General features: G+C 38.6%; 1 protein-coding gene and 1 long non-coding RNA gene across 2 annotated transcripts in view; one reads left to right on the forward strand and one right to left on the reverse strand.

Moving 5' to 3' along the window:
* The window catches only part of LOC137043076 (uncharacterized), a 47,336-nt gene that overhangs the window by 13,656 nt on the left and 9,546 nt on the right, over positions 1-24,134 (forward strand). The window lies entirely within an intron of this gene.
* Positions 1-24,134, reverse strand: part of slc12a1 (solute carrier family 12 member 1) — a 38,862-nt gene that overhangs the window by 13,137 nt on the left and 1,591 nt on the right. Inside the window, exons 2-18 of the mRNA XM_067419160.1 lie at positions 21,035-21,169; positions 20,234-20,309; positions 15,828-15,923; positions 14,698-14,837; positions 13,666-13,776; positions 13,207-13,318; positions 12,968-13,095; positions 11,280-11,364; positions 11,046-11,197; positions 10,374-10,481; positions 5,183-5,306; positions 4,990-5,091; positions 3,655-3,810; positions 1,539-1,638; positions 1,356-1,467; positions 655-795; positions 264-370 (exon numbers count right to left, since the gene is read on the reverse strand). Of these exons, the coding sequence (XP_067275261.1) occupies positions 264-370; positions 655-795; positions 1,356-1,467; positions 1,539-1,638; positions 3,655-3,810; positions 4,990-5,091; positions 5,183-5,306; positions 10,374-10,481; positions 11,046-11,197; positions 11,280-11,364; positions 12,968-13,095; positions 13,207-13,318; positions 13,666-13,776; positions 14,698-14,837; positions 15,828-15,923; positions 20,234-20,309; positions 21,035-21,169 (1,985 nt within the window). The remainder of the gene's footprint in view (positions 1-263; positions 371-654; positions 796-1,355; positions 1,468-1,538; positions 1,639-3,654; positions 3,811-4,989; positions 5,092-5,182; positions 5,307-10,373; positions 10,482-11,045; positions 11,198-11,279; positions 11,365-12,967; positions 13,096-13,206; positions 13,319-13,665; positions 13,777-14,697; positions 14,838-15,827; positions 15,924-20,233; positions 20,310-21,034; positions 21,170-24,134) is intronic.

Raw genomic sequence — 24,134 nt, forward strand, 5'->3', positions numbered from 1 at the left:
ACAGATGCACAGACAGACAGACGCACAGACAGACAGACAGACAGATGCACAGACAGACACACAGACAGACAGATGCACAGACAGACAGACAGATGCACAGATGGACAGACAGACAGATGCACAAACAGACAGACAGATGCACAGACAGACAGACAGATGCACAGACAGATGCACAGACAGACAGATGCACAGACAGACGGACGGACGGACAGACAGACAGACAGACGGACAGGGGATTCAGAGAGACAGTTTGAGGGACTCACTGTAGTATTCCCACGTAGCTTTGAACTTCCTGTGGTTTGGTGGTTCTCCAGTCACGCTTGAATCCCAGCATCACTGTATTCGGCTTCATTCTGCCGAGTCCTGACGCCTACACACACACACACACACACACACACACACACACATTTGTTTCACTATATTAGTGAGGACATTGCATAGACATTTATGGCCTAAACCCTAAACCTGCCCATCGCATAAACATGTGCAAAACACTAATAAAAAACATGTTTTGGCTGATTTGTCATCTGTCTGTCTGTCTGTCTGTCTGTCTGTCTGTCTGTCTGTCTGTCTGTCTGTCTGTCCATCCCTCCATCCATCCCTCCGTCCATCCGTCTGTCCATCTTCAATCTGTGTGTTTGTGGTCAGGCTGACCTGCAGTAATGCTTCTGCTCCGGTCCGCAGGCTCTCGCTGACGACTGGCGTGTAGAAAGCTTTGCGCTTCTGCTTATTCAGCCACAGCTGGTTCTGCTGGAAGCCAGCATTGATGTCTTGCATATTCTTGTCGCGTGGACCCTAAAACACACACACACACACACACACACACACACACACACACACACACACACACACACACACACACACACACACACACACACACACACACACACACACACACACACACACACACACACACACACACACTCTGGTTTAGTGTAGTAAAGACATGATCTAACACATGATTAAGAGCAGAATCCTGTAGCAAACCCTGATGTGTGTTTGTGCTCTTCTTACTCAGTATTTTTGTCTCGTTTCCATCCCAAATATCTAAATATTCTTAAAACAAGATGCATGGGATGCGTGGGGTGTTTTTTGGATCACTTTTACTCGGGACATGCTATCTGGCAACATAGGATTCCATTCATAATGCTAAGCTAAGCTAGCGGCGACCCTGACAAACTAAAGCAATGCACTGAGACACAAACGCATTCGCCCACACATCTAAATGTAGGAGAGAAGCTGAATAATTTCTAGGAACGCTGGAGTGTTTTTTATATTTCGTACTGGAAACAAGAAAAAAATACAAAATGAGAAGAGCATTTTTTGCAATGTGTGTTTGTTTGACATGGGCTCACCACAAACACCTCACAGGTCAGACACAGCCCATAATTCTTAGTGAGCGAATGTGCCAGGTCCAGCAGCGCCGGTCTGGTTCTGGGCGATCCGGTCATCACGAGACATTTGGGTCTGAAACAGGACAGGAGGAATGAATAAGGCATCTCATCTGCATTCAACATTCGTCTGTTCTGACCCAATACCTGAAGTTCTTGATGTGATCGTCCACGGAAGTTAAAGTCAGAGCGTTGTTCACCGCGTTTATAAACGTCACGGCTTGAGTGGACGAGCCCCAGTTCACATCTGGGAGAAGCAGGAGACATCAGGTGACTATGCATTTGGTTTATGTTTTTATATCACATGACTTTTTGGGCCCTATCATACAGGCACTGGCGCATCTGTTCAGCCATGGTCGTCTGGTTTAAAGGGTTAGTTCACCCAAAAATATAAATTCTGTCATTAATTCTTCACCCTCATGTCGTCTTCAGACACAGAGGAAGATATTAGTGTTGGCTCAGAAAGGCCTTCATTAACACCAATGTCATTTCCTCTCTCAAGACCCATAAAGGCACTAAAGACGAGAAGAGAAAAACCTACCGGTAAACATAGACCGTAACAAAATATGGACGACTCGACATCATCCGTTTCCGCTTGCCAGAGTTGAAGCTTTCAGGCGGCCTGCACGGCGCTGACATCTTGGGTCTGCGCAGTAGCGATTTCGGGACCAGAGTTGCGCAGTAGAGAACAGGAAGTAGAGCAGGAAGTACAGTCGCGATTTCAAAAGCCCGCCCACACTCTCACCGATGCAGAACAATTAATTATGTTGGTGTGAAATAAACAGTTATGGAAATGTAGAAATTAAAGCTAAAGCTCCAATCTGCTCCCAAAAATCCAGAAAAAAGTCCGTTAGTGCCTCATTGACAACTTCAAGAAGACGTCAATCTCAGCTGTCAATCATGACGTCACTCCCCCCGTTTTTATAGCATCAGATAACTAAGTAAAACTAGACTTATTTTAAAAACTTGAAATAAAATCATCGTGATGATAACTGCCTTCAATGTTCATAAACTAACTTTGGGGAAAAAATATTTGAGGTGTAATTTTATTGTTTAGTTTGCCTCGCGTCCATTAGAAAACACAGAGGGGCGGCTATACTGGGACCGGCCACCGGATGAAAAGGCCAGAATAGAGTTAGTGCGCAAAAAACACTAAATAACGACTTATATAGTGATGGCCGATTTCAAAAGAAAGATTCAAACGGTTTTGAATCAGTGAATCGATTCATGATTCGGATCTCGAGTCAAACTGCTGAAGTCACGTGACTTTGGCGACTCGAATCATGAATCGATTCACTGACTCATAACGGTTCGAAGCTTTGTTCTGAAATCGGCCATCACTATATAAGTCGTTATTTAGTGTTTTTTGCGCACTAACTCTATTCTGGCCTCTTCATCAATGATTGTAGAGCCGCTGTAGTGAGATGGGCTTTGTAACGACGTCTTTAGTGCCTTTATGGGTCTTGAGAGAGGAAATGACATTGGTGTCAATGAAGGCCTTTCTGAGCCATCGGATTTCAACAGCGTCAGTTCATTATATTATTATCCACTATCGATCACCACTTACACTAAATGTATGATCATTCTGCATTTTAGTGATTCGCTAGTTAATTTTTGTTATTGCCGTTAATCAGGCTCGTGTCCGTCCATCTTGTCCCACCTGTCCCGGACAAGCGTTAATGTCGAGCCCTGTAAATGTTTATATTTTTTGTAAATGTGTGATGGTTTGTCTGGATCGTACTCTATTACTCTGGGATCATCAGAGCCTCTGAAACTGCATTTATTTGGACCTTCAACTGCTGGTTCCCATTGAAGTCCATTAAGTGCGGAAAAATCCTGGAATGTTTTTCTCAAAAACTGAGAATTTTTTTGTCTTTTTCTTGTTTTCTGTTTAAGATTATTTTTCTCACCCCATTGGCAGATTATTTATCTTATTTTAAGCAAAAACTCTCTTCATTTTGAGTTAATTTCCCCAAAACAAAACAATTACTTTTGCTTGTCTAGTAAATACTTCTTGTTTTAAGAATTTTTAGATGTTTGGACTCGAAACAAGACAAAAATACTGAGTAAGAAAAGCATTTTTTGCAGTGTGAAGAAAGAAAGACATGAACATTTTGGACGAGATGGGGGCGAGGAAACTATCAGGACATTTTCATTTTGAAGTGAACTAATCCTTTAAGAGACTACAAGCCCTAAGTGCTGTGAGCTTCAGACCATGCGCTCAGATCGGTAAAAAAGCGACTCATGATCATATTTATCTTACTCGGTTTCTTTACAGTGACGTAAATGTAGAGGAAGAACTCGATGCCGTAAGTGACCAATGCGGCCCACCAGTTGATCACAAACATCACGGCACAGCAAAGCACGGCTCCGAACAGAGACAGCCACATGTTATAGTACTTATACGCCGGTCTCCAACCTGCACACACACACACACCAGTGTTTAACACACACACCACACTGCAATAAATGCTCTTCTTACTCAGTATTTTTGTCGTTTCTAGTCTAAATATCTAACTAATTCTTACATTAAGAAACATTTACTAGACAAGTAAAAATTGTCTTGTTTTGGGGAAAAATAACTCCAAATGAAGAGAGTTTTTGCTTAAAATAAGATAAATAATCTGCCAATGGGGTGAGAAAAATAATCTTGTTTTCTGTTTGAATTAAGATTATTTTTCTCCCCCCATTGGCAGATTATTTATCTTATTTTAAGCACAAACTCTCTTCATTTTGAGTTATTTTTCCCCAAAACAAGATAATTACTTTTGCTCGTCTAGTAAATACTTCTTGTTTTATGAATTTTTAGATGTTTGGACTCGAAACAAGACAAAAATACTGAGGAAGAAAAGCATTTTTTTTTGTGCAGTGCAGTGTTTAACACAAACGTTTACATCTGTGACCCTGGAGCACTTCACCAGTCATAATCTCACGGGTGTATCTGTGGCGGTAGCCAACAATACATCATAAGGGTCAAAATTATCCATTTTTCTTTTATGGCAAAAATTATTAGGATATTAAGATCATGTTCCATGAAGATATTCCTACCGTAAATATATCATAAATGTATTATTAGTGGTAAGATGCATTGCTTAGGACTTCATTTGGACAACTTTAGAGGAGATTTTCTCAATATTTAGATTTATTTTGCTCTCTCAGATTACAAATTTTCAAATATTTCGGCCAAATATTGTCCCTAATAAACCATACATCAATGGAAAGATTATTTATTCAGCTTACAAATCATCTAGATATCTCAATTTCACAAAAATGTACCATTATGACTGGTTTTGTGGTCCAGGGCCACAGATTTGAACTGGAAAACAAGACAAAAATACTGAGGAACAACATATTTTTTACTGTGTGCTTGTTTTTGTGCCATATGAGGACACAAATGTGTATAATGCCATGGGTATGACACAGGTATTACAGGAGAGGGTGAAATATGAGGACATTACCGTGTGTGTGTGTGTGTGTGTGTGTGTGTGTGTGTGTGTGTGTGTGTGTGTGTGTGTGTGTGTGTGTGTGTGTGTGTGTGTGTGTGTGTGTGTGTGTGTGTGTGTGTGTGTGTGTGTGTGTGTAGAAGACTGAACAGGACCTGGGGATTTGGCGTATGATGCGTGGAAGCAGGAAAAGTTGATGAGGGCGTATGAGGCCAGGAAGAAGTTGGAGATGACGGGAGCGATGGTGTTGAGCTCAGCTGGGAACGAAACGAGCACTGTCACATGATCACTTCAGTCACATGATCACTTCAGTCACATGAAATCATTTGATCACGGTTATCTATTCACCAATGAGGATGAAGGCTACAGCGATGATGAAGGTCAGGAGGTATCCTCTGATTGGCTCGTTGTTTTCCCCGTGACCTTTGGCGAAGAACTTAAGGGCTGTGTAGATGTTGTCTTTGCACAAAGCCTGCGAGATTCACAGACTCACTTAAAAATTCAGATTAGGCAAGTAAAAGGTAGAATAAAGGCCCGTTCACACCAATAACGATAACTATAATGATAAAGATATCGCTCTAAATGTAAAAGAAAAGCACACTACACTGATAACGATCATTTAATAATCATTGGAATCACTTTCAGAAGGTTTTTTTAGTGACAGCCAATCAGAATCCATGCTGCTTAAAAGAGCTCAAGCATTTAAAGTGGCAGACGACAAAACGGCAGCGTGTTTATAATAAACCACGGTTATAGTTATCATTCTTCGTGTGAACTGATTGTAAGGAAACGTCTTTTCTAATCCGCATTTATTTGCATATTTTTCTCTATGTTTTGGCGATTCTCTCCAAAAAGTGAATTCATTTAAAAATTATGGCTTAGTTTGTAGCCTAGACTGTAAAAAAATATGGCCGTAGTGTCCATGAAGTCCCGTGTAGGATTCTAAAGAGCAGTTTTGAAGCGTTAAGTAGAGACGAGCCAGGCGTATAACAGAAAATGGGCAAAGAGGCGAGACGTGGGCGGAGCTTAGGGGACGACTAACAGACAGTACACAAACGGCAATCCACCTGTCACTCAAAGTGGCCACGCCCTTAATTATGCAGAACTTTAAAGGGTCATATAATGTTGGTAGTGACTGTACACAACCATCCTATAATGCTAAAAATCCATTGTTTTTAAAACAAATCTCCTTATATGTTTTCACCTGTCTGAAATCAAGCCGTTCGATGTGACATCACACAAGCCCCTCCCACGACTGTTGATTGTATAATAATGAACACGGCAGCCATTTTGATGTTGATATCTCTGATATATCGAATTGTGGTGTTCTGTTCTTGGCTGTAATCATGAACACAGCAGCCATTTTGATGTTGATATCTCTGATATATCGAATTGATACGGTTGAACTTGCACAGATGTGTCCTGAGAGACTCGCATTGTCAAACTTTTTAGCATAAAAGGCACATGCACAGAAACGGCTTGCTGAAAACAGAGCTGTTTTTTTACCAGGTTAAATGAGTGATTTCTTCGAATACTAAATAGAATTTTTAATTAAAGTATATTACAAAGTTTTAATTTAGACACTAAATAATCATATTAACTTGTACAAAAATGGCATTATATGACCCCTTTAAGGCTTTCTATAATGTAAACGAATGAGTTATAAAAATATCCCCCCCCCCACCCCACCCCACAGTCGTCATGAAGGGCAAAATTAGCCGTATAGACCAAAACCACAATTTGTCTCAGACTGTAAACATGTTTTATTCTGCTGTAAAGTTGGACATTTTTTTGTAACATGAGCTCAATGAGATTCTGCCCCTTCTGGAGCCGCTCTAGTGGCCAGACGAGGAACTGCAGTTTAAGACGCTTCCGTATCGGCTTCAAGAGAAACTGGAGGTTGCCGCTTGCTTTGTAGTTTGGACTGTGAAAATGTGACTCGTAATGTACCTACAGACGTCTGTTTATTATGGCAAGCCGTTTTGACTTTTATTAATTCCCAGGATATGAATTCTTGATATCAACAATTACATTTTCTCTAGTTAAAAAAGGTAAATTCTTTATTTTAGAAATAGATTTTCTTTTTCTAGTAACAATGGCTAGTTTTAATATCAGGAATTACATTTCCACTAGTAAAAACTATAATTCTTGATATCTATATTTGTATTTTCACCAGTTAAGCGTAGGCTTAACCAATAGGCTTTCATTCAAATTCAGTTGATAGCAAGAATTTATTTCTAACTAGTTAAAGTGCCACTTTCACATATCACCTATGCATTTCTAATTAGTATACTACTTACTAATATAGTTTTTGATACTAATAATTACGTGGTTACTAGTAAAAATGCCATGATATAAACAATTGAACTGCTACTCTGAATTTCATTGTCCACTGCAAAAAATGCTTTTCTTACTTAGTAATATTGTCTTAATTCCAGTCCAAATATCTAAAATAAATTATATTAAGAAGCATATACTAGACAAGTAAAAATTATCGTCTTGTTTTGGGGGAAAATAACTCAAAATGAAGAGAGTTTTTGCTTAAAATAAGATAAATAATCTGCCAATGGGGTGGGAAAAATAATCTTGTTTTCTGTTTAAGATTATTTTTGTTACCCTGTTGGCAGAGTATTAGTTTTGAGTTATTTGCCTCCAAAACAAGACGATACTCTAGTAAATGCTTCTTGTTTTAAGAATATTTTGATGTTTTTAGACTAGAAACAAGACAAAAATACCATTTTTTCCAGTGTAAGAAAGCCATTTTAGATTTGTCCATTTTACAAATTATATAGCCATTTTGAAGTATACATGTTGAAATACATTTACATATATCAAGAGCTATCATTTCAACTAGTGACAGTTGAGTACTTGATATCAGGAATATATATTTTTATTAGTAACAAAGAAATTATTGATTTTAAAAATCATAATTCTTACTAGTAAGAATTGTATTCTAAGCTGGTAATAAATAAATTCTTGATATCAACAACTGAGTCTGAATGGCAGCCTATGTTGACGTTTAACTGGTGAAAATACAATTACGGATATCAACAAGTATAATTTTTACTAGTGACATTTGTTATTCCCGATATCAAGAATTAATATTTCTGTGAGTGACGACGTCATTGTTGATATCAATAATTTGCATTTTTAACTAGAAAAAACCCGAAATTTTTGATATCAAGATTTTGCATCCTGGAAATGAATAAAAGTCAAAACGGCTTGCCATAGTTTATACTGCTATGTGTCTGCTTTGTGCAATTTACATTCATAAAAGTGTTCTCAGCCTTCATATCGCACTCCTGCGAAGATGAAAGTGAATTTACTCGTAATTGCCATCAAAACATGATGATTTACTGAAGATGTAGCCTGAGATTTTAAGAGCTTCTTTACAATGGCATCCAGTCTTTTACTGTTTACTGTGTTTTTATAGTCTTGTAAGATCGTCCTATAAACGTCTGTAACCGATAAGGCTTATATTGGGTTTAAAGTCGGCATGAACAAGAAGTTGTACTAATCTTTTTTTCTCTATTGTGCTTTATATGCGAGTGAATCGCTTCTCAAACAAGAACAAATGTGGGCGGGGCTTGTTTGTGTCTGTGGGGAGTTGATTGGAGGGCTGTGGTCTGCTATTGGCTGATCTCATGTGAGTGACAGGTGGCCCCGCCCTCGTCACCAGGTTATTCCTCACTTTTGGAAGCGCATTAGAGTAGATTTGCTTCTTGACATGAACAACACCAACCAAACTCTTCCAGTCTCAGCTACAATTACAGTGTGTGGGGGCGGGGCAAAGAGACGCTGCTCAGCCAATCAAAACCAGAGGTGGACATTATCCAAATTAGTTACAAACCAGTTTGAGACTGAATTACTGACGTCTCATTTCAGAATCGCTTCTTTCTTTTAGGAAATAAAAACTCAATTTGTCGTGCACACTGATCTTGGAAACTTTGCAGATCTTTTACATTCACAAACACGTCATCCTCAATAAACACGATCCCGTCGTGACGACTCCAGTCTTTCAAATATTCATATTCAGTAATTGTTTACTCGACGCGTTATCCTCAATAAACCCGCCTCCGGTCCTTCAAATATTCATATTTTTGTGTAGTCAACGCGTTATCCTCAATAAACCCGTCTACGATCCTTCAAATATTCATATTTTTGTGTAGTCAACGCGTTATCCTCAATAAACCCGTCTACGATCCTTCAAATATTCATATTTTTGTGTAGTCAACGCGTTATCCTCAATAAACCCGTCTACGATCCTTCAAATATTCATATTTTTGTGTAGTCAACGCGTTATCCTCAATAAACCCGTCTACGATCCTTCAAATATTCATATTTTTGTGTAGTCAACGCGTTATCCTCAATAAACCCGTCTACGATCCTTCAAATATTCATATTTTTGTGTAGTCAACGCGTTATCCTCAATAAACCCGTCTACGATCCTTCAAATATTCATATTTTTGTGTAGTCAACGCGTTATCCTCAATAAACCCGTCTACGATCCTTCAAATATTCATATTTTTGTGTAGTCAACGCGTTATCCTCAATAAACCCGTCTACGATCCTTCAAATATTCATATTTTTGTGTAGTCAACGCGTTATCCTCAATAAACCCGTCTACGATCCTTCAAATATTCATATTTTTGTGTAGTCAACGCGTTATCCTCAATAAACCCGTCTACGATCCTTCAAATATTCATATTTTTGTGTAGTCAACGCGTTATCCTCAATAAACCCGTCTACGATCCTTCAAATATTCATATTTTTGTGTAGTCAACGCGTTATCCTCAATAAACCCGTCTACGATCCTTCAAATATTCATATTTTTGTGTAGTCAACGCGTTATCCTCAATAAACCCGTCTACGATCCTTCAAATATTCATATTTTTGTGTAGTCAACGCGTTATCCTCAATAAACCCGTCTACGATCCTTCAAATATTCATATTTTTGTGTAATCGACGCGCTATCCTCAATAAATTCGTCACTTGCGTGATACTCAGAAATTTCTAATATTCCAATCTAATATGATTTCTGACCTGTAATGTTGGCAGAATAATAATCCTCCACGGTGTGTTAATAGGCCAGAGGAGAACTGAGTCTGGTTTCTCTAAGGTTTATTTTTCTCCGTCATGTCCTGATGGAGTTTCGGTTCCTTTGGTCGCCTTTGGCTTGGCTTGCTCAGTTGGGGACACTAACATTACCAAAAAAACTAAATATCCAAATTAATTATTTAATGAACTGTATCAACTTTATCAACTGTATCAACTTTATTACTGATCTGCCAACATTGTCTCTCTATGATAAATTAAAATAAGCTGATAACATCACTGTTTACTCCAGAACGACTGTATAGCCAAATCTAATTCTGCTGCAGTATTGTCCTGTTTAACACTGAAGCTGCTCTGACACAATCGGTATTATAAAATCGCGATATAAATAAAGTTGACTTGACTTGACAAACAGCTCTAATACACACTAAATGAATGGTTACATCCCAAAAAAGACTTTTAAAGTGTGTGTGTGATCTCTAACCTGGAAGACTTTGGGCGCGCTCACTAGAGACGCAAGAGCTGAGGAGAGTGTGGCTGAAAACGTCCCTGCCGTGATGAGAGGTCCAAACCCAGACACTAAAGTCATTACCTACACAAACACACACCAATATTCAGAACATGCACAGGTCCCAAAACCATCAACACACACTTTTAATTTCAGATTTATTCCGTGCACAAACACACAACACTGTTCACACTGCAAAAAACGCTCTTCTTATTTAGTATTTTTTTCTTGTTTCCAGTCCAAATACTTTGTTTTCTGGGGGGAAAAAATCTAAATGAAGTGAGTTTTTGCTTAAAACAGGCAAAATGATCTGCCAATGGGGTGAGAAAAATAATCTGATTTCTGATTGGGGCGGAAACAAGAAACAAGATTATTTTTCTCACCCCATTGGCAGATCATTTTGCCTGTTTTAAGCACAAACTCACTTCATTTAGATATTATTTTTAAGAAAACAAGGACAAATATCTTATGTAGTTTTACTGATCTAGTAATTACATCTTGATTTAAGAATTGTTAGATATTTAGACTAGAAACGACAAAATTACTGAGTAAGAAGAGCATTTTTTTGCAGTGCAGAACATGTACATGTCCTAAAATCAATGCATTTCTGATTTTTTCCTTTAGATCACACATGTTTATGACTCCCACCTGGAAGTTGTTCATGAGGCCGTAGTTGCATTTGGCGGTCTGGCAGATGGAGAAGTCGTAGCCCAGATTGCAGGCCGAAGAAAAGTTGCAACTCGAACCCATTGGAATAGTGTCGTTGTAGTTCCCCGTCGCATCTCGAACGACCGTCACGGCTGCCGAAAAGCAGTGCAATCATCGTTAGACGTCCAGAATGAGACTGGAGAGAGTAATGTTAAGAGTGCATTCAGGACTCACAAACAACCAGTGCGATGCCCAGGTACGTTATTCCCGTGATGAAGATGGCCAGCAGCGTTCCTTTGGGAAGAGCCGCCTGAGGATCCTGAAAAACCAGAAAATCTTGAAATCCTGCTAGAAATGTAATGTTCCCAGAATGTCCCGCTGGTCACACTGCAAAAAAACGCTCTTCTTGCTTAGCATTTTTGTCTTCTTTTCAATGGGGTGAGAAAAATAATCTTGTTTTCTGTTTGAATTAAGATTATTTTTCTCGCCCCATTGGCAGATTATTTATCTTATTTTAAGCAAAAACTCTCTTCATTTTGAGTTATTTTTAACAAAACAAGACAATAACTTTGCTTGTCTAGTAAATACTTCTTGCTTTGGGATTTTTTTAGATGTTTGGACTAGAAACAAGACAAAAATACTAAGTTAGAAGAGCATTTATTGCAGTGTGTCAAGGGCGTCGCCTAGTATTGTTCCCAGAATGCTCCGAGACGGTCATGATCGAGTTCTTTAAAGGGATGGGGGACGTTGTTTGGCGGACCTTCAGGAAACATTCAGGACGTTTAGGGGACCATATTTTATTTGGAAATTTGATGTTCCCAAAATGTCCCCATGGTGTCAAGGGCGTCGCCTGGTAACGTTCCCAGAATGCTCTGAAACGGTCATGATTGAGTTCTTTAAAGGGTTGGGGGACGTTATTTAGCGGACCTTCAGGGAAAATTCTAGCCTAGAAATCTAGACGCACCCTAGCGGCAGCAAATTTAATCTGCCCGCAAGTGTCGTCTAGCAACTCTCAATACCCGTCTGAGCTGTAATCGCCTAACTCTTGCCGGGCCAATCACATCGTGTATAGAGTCGGTGGGCGGGGCCATAATGACGACGGCCGAGTTGCGTTTGCGTGCTTCTAGTAAACACAGAAACTGGCGAACGGCGGTCTGTCGAATCAGCTTTGACCGCGACTCTGGAAGACTTGAGTTAAGCTTTTCTCTAAAAAAAACAAAGAAAGTCATTCTTAAGAAGGGAAGATGTGTTCGGAGTTTAGCCGACCGGATACGGCGAATGCTTAATCAGTCAGTGAGCTCCGCTTCACCTTCGTTGCTCTGGTTGGTGTAGCGCTATCCTATCGCATGCAGAGGGAGTTTGACAGACAGCCGTTTATCCGCCCCTCAGATTGAGCCGTCAATGGTGTGTTTCCAGACCAAACATCTTGATGTGGGTCTGGCTTGTCAGGCTAGGAAAATTCAGGACATTTAGGGGACCATATTTTATTTGGAAATGTAATGTTACCTGAATGTCCTGCTGGTGTCAAGGGCGTCGCCTGGTAATGTTCCCAGAATGCTCTGAGACCGTTATGATTGAGTTCTTTAAAGGGTTGGGGAACGTTATTTAGCGGACCTTCAGGGAAAACTCAGGACATTTAGGGGACCATATTTTATTTGGTAATATAATGTTCTCAGAATGTCCCGCTGGTGTCCCAAATGTCCTCTTTGTAACATGTGATCATAGAATAACCAAAATGGCACTTTTGCCTAAAGTCATATCAGGAACCTTGAACTGCATCACTTTCATAACCAAAAGAGGACATTTTAGGAACGTCCCTAATGTTCTATAAATGTTTGGGATTTTCATCACCTTTACAGAACTTTTAGGGAACGTTTTGCAGGAGAACCTCCGGTTGAAATGTACCAGACATTCGCTCTTACTTTCAGATCGCCAGAGATGTTGGCTCCAGCCAGGATCCCAGTGGCTGCCGGGAAAAAGATGGCAAAAACGGAGAAGAATGTTTCTCCATCCCGGAATTCCGGTAGAAAGTTTTCCTTTGCAATGGATTCTGTTTCAGCAAGAGGTAAGACTGGGTCTCAGATTGGGAAATATGACTATTTATTCCTAAAATTACATGCACAAATGGCAGAATGTTTGGGATGACGTTCCTCTGTCTCACCTTGATAGTTGAAGAAGCCTTTGGAGCGCTTGTCTCGTGTGGAGGGAATAACTGTTCCCACAAATACATTGCCAATGGCCAAAAGTAGGATCACCAACAGAGCGACCTGAGCCTGTCGAGAGAGAGAAGGTTCTTCAGCTGCTGCACCTCAAAACATGCTCTTCTCACTCAGTATTTTTGTCCTTTTCTAGTCTAAATATCTAACAATTCTTAAATCAAGATGCATTTACTAGATCAGTAAAACGACATCAGATATTTGTTCTTGTTTTCTTAAAAATAAAATCTAAATGAAGAGAGTTTTTGCTTAAAACAGGCAAAATGATCTGCCAATGGGGTGAGAAAAATAATCTTATTTCTGATTGAAATCTTGTTTCTTGTTTCCGTCCCAATCAGAAATAAGATTATTTTTAAACAGATTTAATTTTTTGCAGTGCAATCCCAGCATGCATCTGCTCTTACCTTTGCCTCCCACTCCATACCGGCCACAGTGATTCCCATCAGCATAACTATCGTTATACAGCCGATGATCCGGATGTCATTCATGGGGTCCACTATTAGAGCGTTATTTTCCTGTGAAGAGAAGGGGTTTAGTTATCCAAACACAACCAGTTCCACTGAAAAAAATGCTCTTCTTATTTTTGATCTTGTTTCCATCCCAAATATCTAAATATTCTTAAATCAAGGTGCATTTACTAGATCAGTGAAATGACATCAGATATTTGTTCTTGTTTCCTGGGGGAAAATTACGGAGCCCCGCACATGACATGCAAGAAAAAAAAGGTAAATCGTGCGCAAGTTTTACTAATTGGTTGCCTCGATTTATAAATAATGCACTCTAAAAAATGCTGGGTTAAAAACAACCCAAGTTGGGATGGAAATGGACACACCCAGAAATTGGTTTGTTTGAACCCCTAATAAATGGACCCATTCAAACAACCCAATTTCTGGGTTTGTCCATTTCCATCCCAACTTGGGTTGTTTTTAACCCAGCATTTTTTAGAGTGTGCGCACGATTTAGCAAACCGAGGGAACGAAATAGTAAAACTCGCGCACTATTTATTAACCGAAGGAACGAAATAGTAAATCTTGCGCGATTTAGCCTACTAGTTGTTTTCTGCATGTCATGTGCAGGGATCCGTAGAAAATTTAATCTAAATGAAGAGAGTTTTTGCTTAAAACAGGCAAAATGATCTGCCAATGGGGTGAGAAAAATAATCTTATTTCTGTTTAGGACAAAAACAAGAAACATGATTATTTTTCTCACCCCATTGGCAGATCATTTTGCCTGTTTTAAGCAAAAACTCTCTTCATTTAGATTTTATTTTCAACAAAACAAGAACAAATATCTCATGTTGTTTTACTGATCTAGTAAATGCATCTTGATTTAAGAATTGTTAGATATTTAGACTGGAAACAAGACAAAGTTACTGAGTAAGAAGAGCATTTTTTGCAGTGTGTGATCATTAAACACTCATTTTGGCAGGTTTGTACCTTGAGTATCTCCACCACAGTTTCAGCAAACCCAACGACATACATGGCCACGGCCACGGCGTTGGCAAATGCAAAGATTAGCCCAATGGAGCCGCCGAATTCAGGGCCCAGACTGCGGGAAATTAGGTAATACGCTCCACCTAGAGCACAAACACACTCATGAGCTCAAGGTGAACTGCAAAAAATGCTTTTCTTACTAAGTATTTTTGTCTTGTTTCTAGTCAAAATATAAAAAAAATCTTACATTAAGAAACATTTACAAGACAAGTAAAAATGATTGTCTTGTTTTGGGGAAAAATAACTCAAAATGAAGAGAGTTTTTGCTTAAAATAAGATAAATAATCTGCCAATGGGGTGAGAAAAATAATCTTGTTTTCTGTTTGAATTAAGATTATTTTTCTCACCCCATTGGCAGATTATTTATCTTATTTTAATCAAAAACTCTCTTCATTTTGAGTTATTTTCCCCAAACAAGACAATTACCTTTACTTGTCTAGTAAATACTTCTTGTTTTAAGAATTTTTAGATGTTTGGACTCGAAACAAGACAAAAATACTAAGTAAGAAAATAATTTTTTGCAATGTGTAGACTGGCTTCTGTTGTTTTTGCCATTTTAAAGTGTGTGTGTGTGTGTGTGTGTGTGTGTGTGTGTGTGTGTGTGTGTGTGTGTGTGTGTGTGTGTGTGAGCCTGTTTATGTGGTTTATGAGGACACAAATTTGTATAACTACATGGGTATTACACTGGTATTACACTATAAATGTGGTTTATGAGGACATATCAAATGTCCTCATAATTCAAATGGCCTTAAAAACATACTAAATGATGTTTTTTTGAGAAAGTAAAAATGCAGAATGTTTCCTGTGATGGGTAGGTTTAGGGGCAGTGTGTGTGTGTGTGTGTGTGTGTGTGTGTGTGTGAGATGGGTAGGTTTAGGGGCAGTGTAAGGGGATAGAAAATACGGTTTGTACAGTATAAAAACCATTACGCCTATGGAGAGTCCCTGTAAACCACATAGACCAACATATGTGTGTGTGTGTGTGTGTGTGTGTGTGTGTGTGTGTGTGTGTGTGTGTGTGTGTGTGTGTGTGTGTGTGTGTGTGTGTGTGTGTGTGTGTGTGTGTGTGTTTACCTCCTCGCACCACACCGTTGGTACATATCGCTGACATGGACAGACACGTGACGCTGGTCACCACTATGCTCAATAACACAACCACTATTCCCAAACCTGAAACACACACACACACATTTTATCAGGTGACATGTTCATTGCAACAACAAAAAAATGCTTTTGTTACTTAGTATTTTTGTCTTGTTTCCAGTCCGAACATCTAAAAATTCTTTAAACAAGATTATTTTTCTCACCCCATTGGCAGATTATTTATCTTATTTTAAGCAAAAACTCTCTTCATTTTGAGTTATTTTCCCCAAAACAAGACAATAATTTTTGCTTGTCTAGTAAATGTTTCTTAATATAATAATTTTTTGACATTTTGACTAGAAACAAGACAAAAATACTGAGTAAGAAGAGCATTTGTTGCAGTGTAAAGTGTTGAACCTTTTATTTATAATGTAATGATTGTAAGAACTCGAGCTGCTGCGTTTTGGACCAGCTGGAGTTTGTTTATTAAGCGAGCAGGGCAACCACCCAGTAGAGCATTACAATAATCTATCTATCTATCTATCTATCTATCTATCTATCTATCTATCTATCTATCTATCTATCTATCTATCTATCTATCTATCTATCTATCTATCTATCTATCTATCTATCTATCTATCTATCTATCTATCTATCTATCTATCTATCTATCTATCTATCTATCTATCTATCTATCTATCTATCTATCTATCTATCTATCTATCTATCTATCTATCTATCTATCTGAATCAAAGCAAGACATAATTTTTTACACCCTGAACACATCAGATGACACATTTCAGTGGATAGTAACCTAAATTAAACTTAAATCTGTTTCCTTTGTGTTCCACAGAAGGAAGAAAGGCATGATGGTGAGTAAATGATCACAGAATATTTGGCTATTTAGAGTATATAAACACACACGTCTGTTTGACTATATCAGTGAGCTCATCTCATAGACATTATAATGTATTTCTATGAGGTTACTAAGATTTTCAATGTCCTAAGCGACCTGTGTTATCAGTGTGTGTGTTTGTTCAGCGCTATAATAGGCTTATTGAGGAATAAAGGCGCCTGCAGTCACTCACACCTCATAAAACCCGTAACGCCGGTGAGTTTCTGATGGCCTGTAATGTGTTTGGCCTGCAGCTGGAGGTGTCTGACTGGAACAAAACCGTCAGAACTTTCTCAGAAACTAAAACTTCTGATGAGCAATTAGTTACGCACCATAAATATCAGCGGTGACCTTCAGCGCAACACACTGAGGGCCTTTGCAGACCTGTGGACACTGCAAAAAAATGCTTTTCTTACTCAGTATTTTTGTCTTGTTTCTACTCCAAACATCTAAAAATCTTGAAACAAGAAGTATTTACTAGACAAGCAAAAGTAATTGTCTTGTTTTGGGGAAAATAACTCAAAATGAAGAGAGTTTTTGCTTAAAATAAGATAAATAATCTTGTTTTCTGTTTGAATTAAGATTATTTTTCTCACCCCATTGGCAGATTATTTATCTTGTTTTAAGCAAAAACTCTCTTCATGTTGAGTTATTTTTCCCCAAAACAAGACAACAATTTGAACTTTTCTAGTAAATGTTTCTTAATGTAAGAATTTTTAGAAATTTTGACTAGAAACAAGACAAAAATACTATTTTTTGTAGTGCACCCCAAAGTTAGTTTTCCCTAAAGTAACTGAACTAAGGGAGAAAATGCATCTTGTTAAGAAGCGAATGAGAGAAGCAAGTGTGAAAACGCCCTTAAGTTTCTCAGATGTTTCTCCTGACCAAATAATCTCACATGTGAGTTTGAGAAGAGAGCTAAACAATTGGGCTAAGTTGCCAAAAGTCAGAAATCAAACTACATTAACAGAATGTTTCTGAGCTGTTCTCTACCTTTACGAAAGGAAAATATATTTACCTTTATTACATGGCTCTGTGAAATACTTGATTCTGATTGGTCAATCGCGCATTCCAGCAGTATGTTATTTCCAGATAACAACCGCTCATCCGGGTACTACGAGTTATCTTGACCGGTACTACAACCCCAAATCAGAAAAAGTTGGGACAGTTTGGAAAACGCAAATAAAAAAAGAAAGTAGTGATTTCTAAAATTACTTTGACTTGTATTTCATTGCAGACAATATGAACACAAAATATTTCATGTTTTGTCTGGTCAACTTCATGTCATTTGTAAATATGCATCCTTTCCTGTCATTCAGACCTGCAACACATTTCAAAAAAAGTTGGGACGGGAGCAATTTAGGGCTAGTCATGAGGTAAAAGGGTTAAATAATGATGTGATTTGAAACAGGTGATGTCAACAGGTGATTGAAATTATGATTTGGTACAAAAGCAGCATCCAAGAAAGATCTAATCCTTTAGGAGCAAAGATGGGCCGAGGATCGCCAGTTTGCCAACAGATACGTGAGAAAATTATTGAACTGTTTAAAAACAATGTTCCTCAAAGAAAGATAGGAAGAGATTTGGATATTTCACATTCAACAGTGCATAACATAATCACAAGATTCAAGGAATCTGGAGGAATTTCAGTGCGTAAAGGACAAGGCCGCAAGCCTAAGCTGAACAACCGTGATCTCCGATCCCTCAGGCGGCACTGCATCAAGAATCGTCATTCATCTAGAAGCGATATCACCACATGGGCTCAGGACTACTTTGGCAAACCTTTGTCAAGTACCACAATACGTAGTTACATCCACAAATGCCAGCTAAAACTGTACTGTGCCAAAAGGAAGCCTTATGTTAACAGTGTCCAGAAGCGCCGTCGACTTCTCTGGGCTCGGAGGCATCTGGGATGGACCATCACACAGTGGAAATGTGTACTGTGGTCAGATGAATCAGTATTTCAGGTATTTTTTGGGAGGAATGGACGCTGTGTGCTCCGGACCAAAGAAGAAAAGGATCATCCAGACGGTTACCAGCAACAAGTCCAAAAGCCAGGGTCTGTCAGGGTTGTGTCAGTGCCCTTGGCAAAGGTAACTTGCACTTCTGTGAAGGCACCATTAATGCTGAAAAGGACGTAGAGATTTTGGAGCATAATATGCTGCCTTCAAGAAGATATATTTTCCAGAGATGTCCATGCATATTTCAACAAGACAATGCAAAACCACATTCTGCACACATTACAAAGTCCTGGCTGCGGAGGAAGAGGGTACGGGTACTGGACTGGCCTGCCTGCAGTCCCGACCGGTCTCCAATAGAGAATGTGTGGCGCATTTTGAAGCTCAGTAAACATTCAGTAATGTTCAGTAAGCATTCAGTAAACAAGAGCTATTTCGGACACAGCAAGAGTCGATTCCCGTACTATTCAGAGTCGAGGAATCGACTCTTTTGGAGTCGACTCCCCATCACTACTTTTCAACCCACACATGGGGATGGAGATCAAACTCACAGCTCAGCTCGCAGCTACAGGCACTCATTTAAACGGATGCTGAGCAATGTAAGTGTTTTAACTTCTTATATTAATTTCTATGAAAGTTAAGCTTCCAAAGGCATGAATTGAAAACGCGCCAGACTGAACATGTGCTGTGAATGTAATCTGCCCCCTAATCTGAGTCAGTGCTGTGAGACTCGCGCGGCGATTCGATCGCTATATTGAACACACACGTTCAGTATTTAATCGTAGTGTCTGTTCTCCAACTCAGTCACAGTAATCCAGTAGCGGTGGCTGTGGGCGTGGCCTCACAGGGCAGCGAAGCATTCTGGGAATTGTAGTCTTTCATCTCCATGAGAATATCGTTTATTCTGCGATAACAACCGGCTGGGTGGACATTACTTGAAATATATTTTAATATATTGTAAATATTTGGAATAATATATTGATGGTATTATAAAATATATTATATATTCATGTATTATATTGCAAAATATACAAATGATTGCCGCTTTCAATATATTGCAATATATTAGAAAAAATAAATATGAAATCCCATATATGTGAATATATTGCCTAATATATATTGCATGATATTTTCCAATATACTGCCATATATTTTTGTTTCGTAAGGGATTTTGGAGTCTCATAAACTCATTGTGTGTCAACGATTGACTCATTTGGTCATCATTTGGCTGTTTCTCTCTGCTAATGTTCCATTTGGCAAACGTTGGAACGTTACTTTTAAGTGTTCTGAAAGTTTCAACATTTAAAAAATGTTAGCAGAACGTCCAACTAAAATGTTTCAGAAAAAACACTCCATGAATGATGTCTTATAGAGTCTTAATTATCTAGTAAATGCATCTTGATATTAAGAATTGTTAGATATTTAGACAAGAAACAAGACAAAAATACTGAGTAAGACGAGCATTTTTTGCAGTGTGTGTTTTTCTGTGCTGCATGTAAATGAGCACCTGCTGTGTGTGTGTGTGTTTCTGAAGAACGTCTCACCTATTCCTGCTTGTCCGAACACCCATGAAAGCCGTATGAACAGCATGACACCCCAAATATTCAGCATGCATCTCACCTGCGAAAACATCCGCAGTCAGAGCTCAATCACACTGCAAAAAAGGCTCTTCTTATTTAGTACTTTTTTCTCGCTTCCAGTCCAAATATCTAACAACTCTTAAATCAAGATGCATTAACTAGATCAGTAAAACGACATCAGATATTTTTGTTTGTTTTCTGGGCGGAAAATATCAAAATGAAGTGAGTTTGTGCTTAGAACAGGCTAAATGATCTGCCAATGCACTCTCAGAAATAAAGGTACAGTCCTGTCACTGGGGCGGTACGCTAAGGTACAAAAGTGAAAAGGTACATCTTTTTACCTCACTCACCCCTAAAAGGTACATATCAGTACTTTAAGAGTGCGTATTAGTACATAGTAGTACCTTTTCGGTTTTGTACTTTAGGGTACCGCCCCAGTGACAGCACTGTACCTTTCTTCTGACAGTGTGGGGTGAGAAAAATAATCTTATTTCTGATTGGGGCGGAAACAAGAAACAAGATTATTTTTCTCACCCCATTGGCAGATCATTTAGCCTGTTTTAAGCACAAACTCACTTCATTTAGATATTTTCCGCCCAGAAAACAAGCAAAAATATCTCATGTCGTTTTACTGATCTAGTAAATGCATCTTCATTTAAGAATTGTTAGATATTTAGACTAGAAACAAGACAAAAATACTGAGTAAGAAGAGCATTTTCTGCAGTGCATCGGCTGATAGTTTGTTTTTTGTGTCGATTAACTCACCAGAACTCCTTTAATCCAGCCAAACTTCACCACTCCTCCTGAAGTGTCTTTTTCCTCCAGTGGGATGACGGACTCCACATCTCCCTCCGCTTCTCCACTGTCCTCCACCGGACTGGGAATACTAAGGCCTCCATTCTGAGGGAAAGCAGGTAGTTAGAAAGACACACAATTTTCATCTAATATGATTTCTGACCTTTAACCCTCTTGGCGCCACGGTCGAGTTTACTCGACAAGATGCGTCACTGAATAAAACGGCCGATTTTGTCAAATAGGGTGTCAAATTTCATTCAACCTCCACTAGATGGTAGACATGTCGTACTTCATCCCTGACTCATAAAAACATCATGATTCTATACAAAATATACGAGCAAGAGCGCTTTGAATCAGTGTAAACAAAAGCGGAGCTGACGTGCGAGTGAGCTGTTTTATCAGTCCATTGTCAACGTCAGCGAGTATTTGCATTAGATTATTATTACTATTATTGATTTACACAGTTTGTTTACTATTTACTATTTACCTGAACATTCAGTATTGTGCAATATAGCACACAGAAGGTGAGGGACATTTTGGGGGAAAGAAGTGCTGCATTTTATCATTTAAACATTTGGCTTTTCATGAAAATTCTATAATCCAAGATTGCCCCCACGTTATGACGTCATAATATGCAAATTAGCTGGGAAAATGTAATCTTTACATAAACTTAGGGTCCTCTTTAATATTTCTCTAATTTACAGAAAGTTTCTATCTTTTATCACTTTTAAGATATAGCCTTTTGAAATTAAGATGTCAAAATGGAACATTTTAGGAAAAAACCTCTGGCGCCTAAAGGGTTAATGTTGGCAGAATAATAATCCTCCACGGTGTGTTAATAGGCCAGAGGAGAACTGAGTCTGGTTTCTCTAAGGTTTATTTTTCTCCGTCATGCCCTGATGGAGTTTCGGTTCCTTTGGTCGCCTTTGGCTTGGCTTGCTCAGTTGGGGACACTAACATTATGATCAGAGTTATTCAACTAAATATACAAATAAAATGTAATAATCAGGTCATATTTAATTCTATAAACTATCCAAATCAAACTAGCCAAATCTAATTCTGTTGTAATATTGTCCTGTTTAACACTGAAGCTGCTTTGAAACAATCGGCATTGTAAAAGTGCGATGTGACACTTTGGGGTATTTCACACGCTAATATTCACGTACAACTCCGCATTTTGTGCATCCTTTTATACGCATGATAGATGCAGTTTTGCACTTGCAAGAAAATGATCTTCTCACCTTTTTCTCTTTGAATTAAGTTGATTTTTCTGTCTCTATTGGCAGACACACTGCAAAAATGCTCTTCTTACTTAGTCATCTTGTCTTGTTTCTAGACTAAATATCTAACAATTCTTAAATCAAGATGCATTTACTAGATCAGTGAAAAATGATATTTTTCCTTGTTAAAAATAAAATCTAAATGAAGTGAGTTTTTGCTTAAAACAGGCAAAATGATCTGCCAATGGGGTGAGAAAAATAATCATGTTTCTGATTGAAATCTTGTTTCTTGTTTCCGTCCCAAACAGAAATCAGATTATTTTTCTCACCCCATTGGCAGATCATTTTGCCTGTTTTAAGCAAAAACTCACTTCATTTAGATTTTATTTTCAACAAAACAAGCACAAATATCTGATGTCGTTTTACTGATCTAGTAAATGCATCTTGATATAACAGTGAATTGTTATATTTAGACTAGAAACGAGACAAAATTACTGAGTAAGAAGAGCATTTTTTGCAGTGAAAGCTCAATTTAAGAGTGACATTATGAGCAAATGAATTGGAGACATTCTGCAAATGTTTCTGAGACGTCAGGACCCGGTGCTCTTGCGGGATCAGCGTAAACTTCTCAGCCCTCGTTTGCATTAATGACCGCATTTAAGGCCGGCGGATCAATGCATTAACCGCAGACGATCGTTACTCATGAACCGAGTGCTTTTCTCTCCCGCTTTCTCATTAGGTCCATTATTGATCTCTGCCGTCGCCGGGTCACCGTTACGACAAACGGCTACGGTCTAAACTCTGAGTTATTAATCATGTTAATGAAATATCACATCTGTTGAGGCTCATGAGAAGGACGCCTCATCTGTAAGCACACAAATGTTTTTTTCTTCATATTGCAATTGATTTATATTGTTAATATGACATATTTTCACATGTTCCCAATGGGGAAGGTTTTAATAAGGCTCTCAAAAACGTTAGCACACAAACATTATGCAACATTAAAGGGGTACTTCAGCGCTGGAAAGATGAAGCTGTATTTAAACTGGGTCATTATTGTAGTAGAAATGTGAAATTATTGTTGAATTTGGTGCCTTCTAGACTGAGAAAAGACAGAAAATGTATTTTTGTCTCATGGGGATGAAAGACTACAATTCCCAGAATGCTTCACTGCCCTGTGAGGCCCCTCCCACAGCCACCGCTACTGGATAACTGTGACTGAGTTAGAGAAGACACTACGATAAAAAACTGAACGTGTGTGTTCAATATAGCGATCGAGTCGCACGTGTGTCTCACAGCACTAACTCAGATTTGGAGTCAGATTACATTCACAGCACGCGTTCAGTTTGCTGGGTTTGTCCATTATAAACGCCCTTTTGTGTAATGGAAAGGTTGGAACCATCAATTTATTTTGAAGAGATGTTTCGTAATGTTTTTGTGCTAAGGTTTTAGGAACATTATCAAAGACCTTTTTATGCAATGAAAAAGGTTCTATTGATGTTAAAGGTTCTAAATAGAATAAAGCATTTTTGGCATCAATTTGAACCATTTTCACTCTTTATTGGCATCGATGGATCCATGAGGAACCTTTAACATCGATGGAAACTTTACATCCCACACAAGGTTCTTCATTGTGGAACGAGACTATTGAAGGGTCCAAAAGTGTTTTTAGCAGCGATGCCATAGAAGAACCACTTTAGGTTCCCAAAGAACCAGTGGTCAGCTCTTAAAAGATCCATTTTTATTACACTAAAAAATTCTGGGTTAAAAACAACCTAAGTTGGGTTGAAAATGGACAAGCCCAGCAACTTGGTTATTTTAACCCAGTGATTGGGTTGTTTTAGCCCAGT

This window comes from Pseudorasbora parva, chromosome 16, assembly GCF_024679245.1.
Source record: "Pseudorasbora parva isolate DD20220531a chromosome 16, ASM2467924v1, whole genome shotgun sequence".
In the NCBI taxonomy this organism is placed as follows: domain Eukaryota; kingdom Metazoa; phylum Chordata; class Actinopteri; order Cypriniformes; family Gobionidae; genus Pseudorasbora; species Pseudorasbora parva.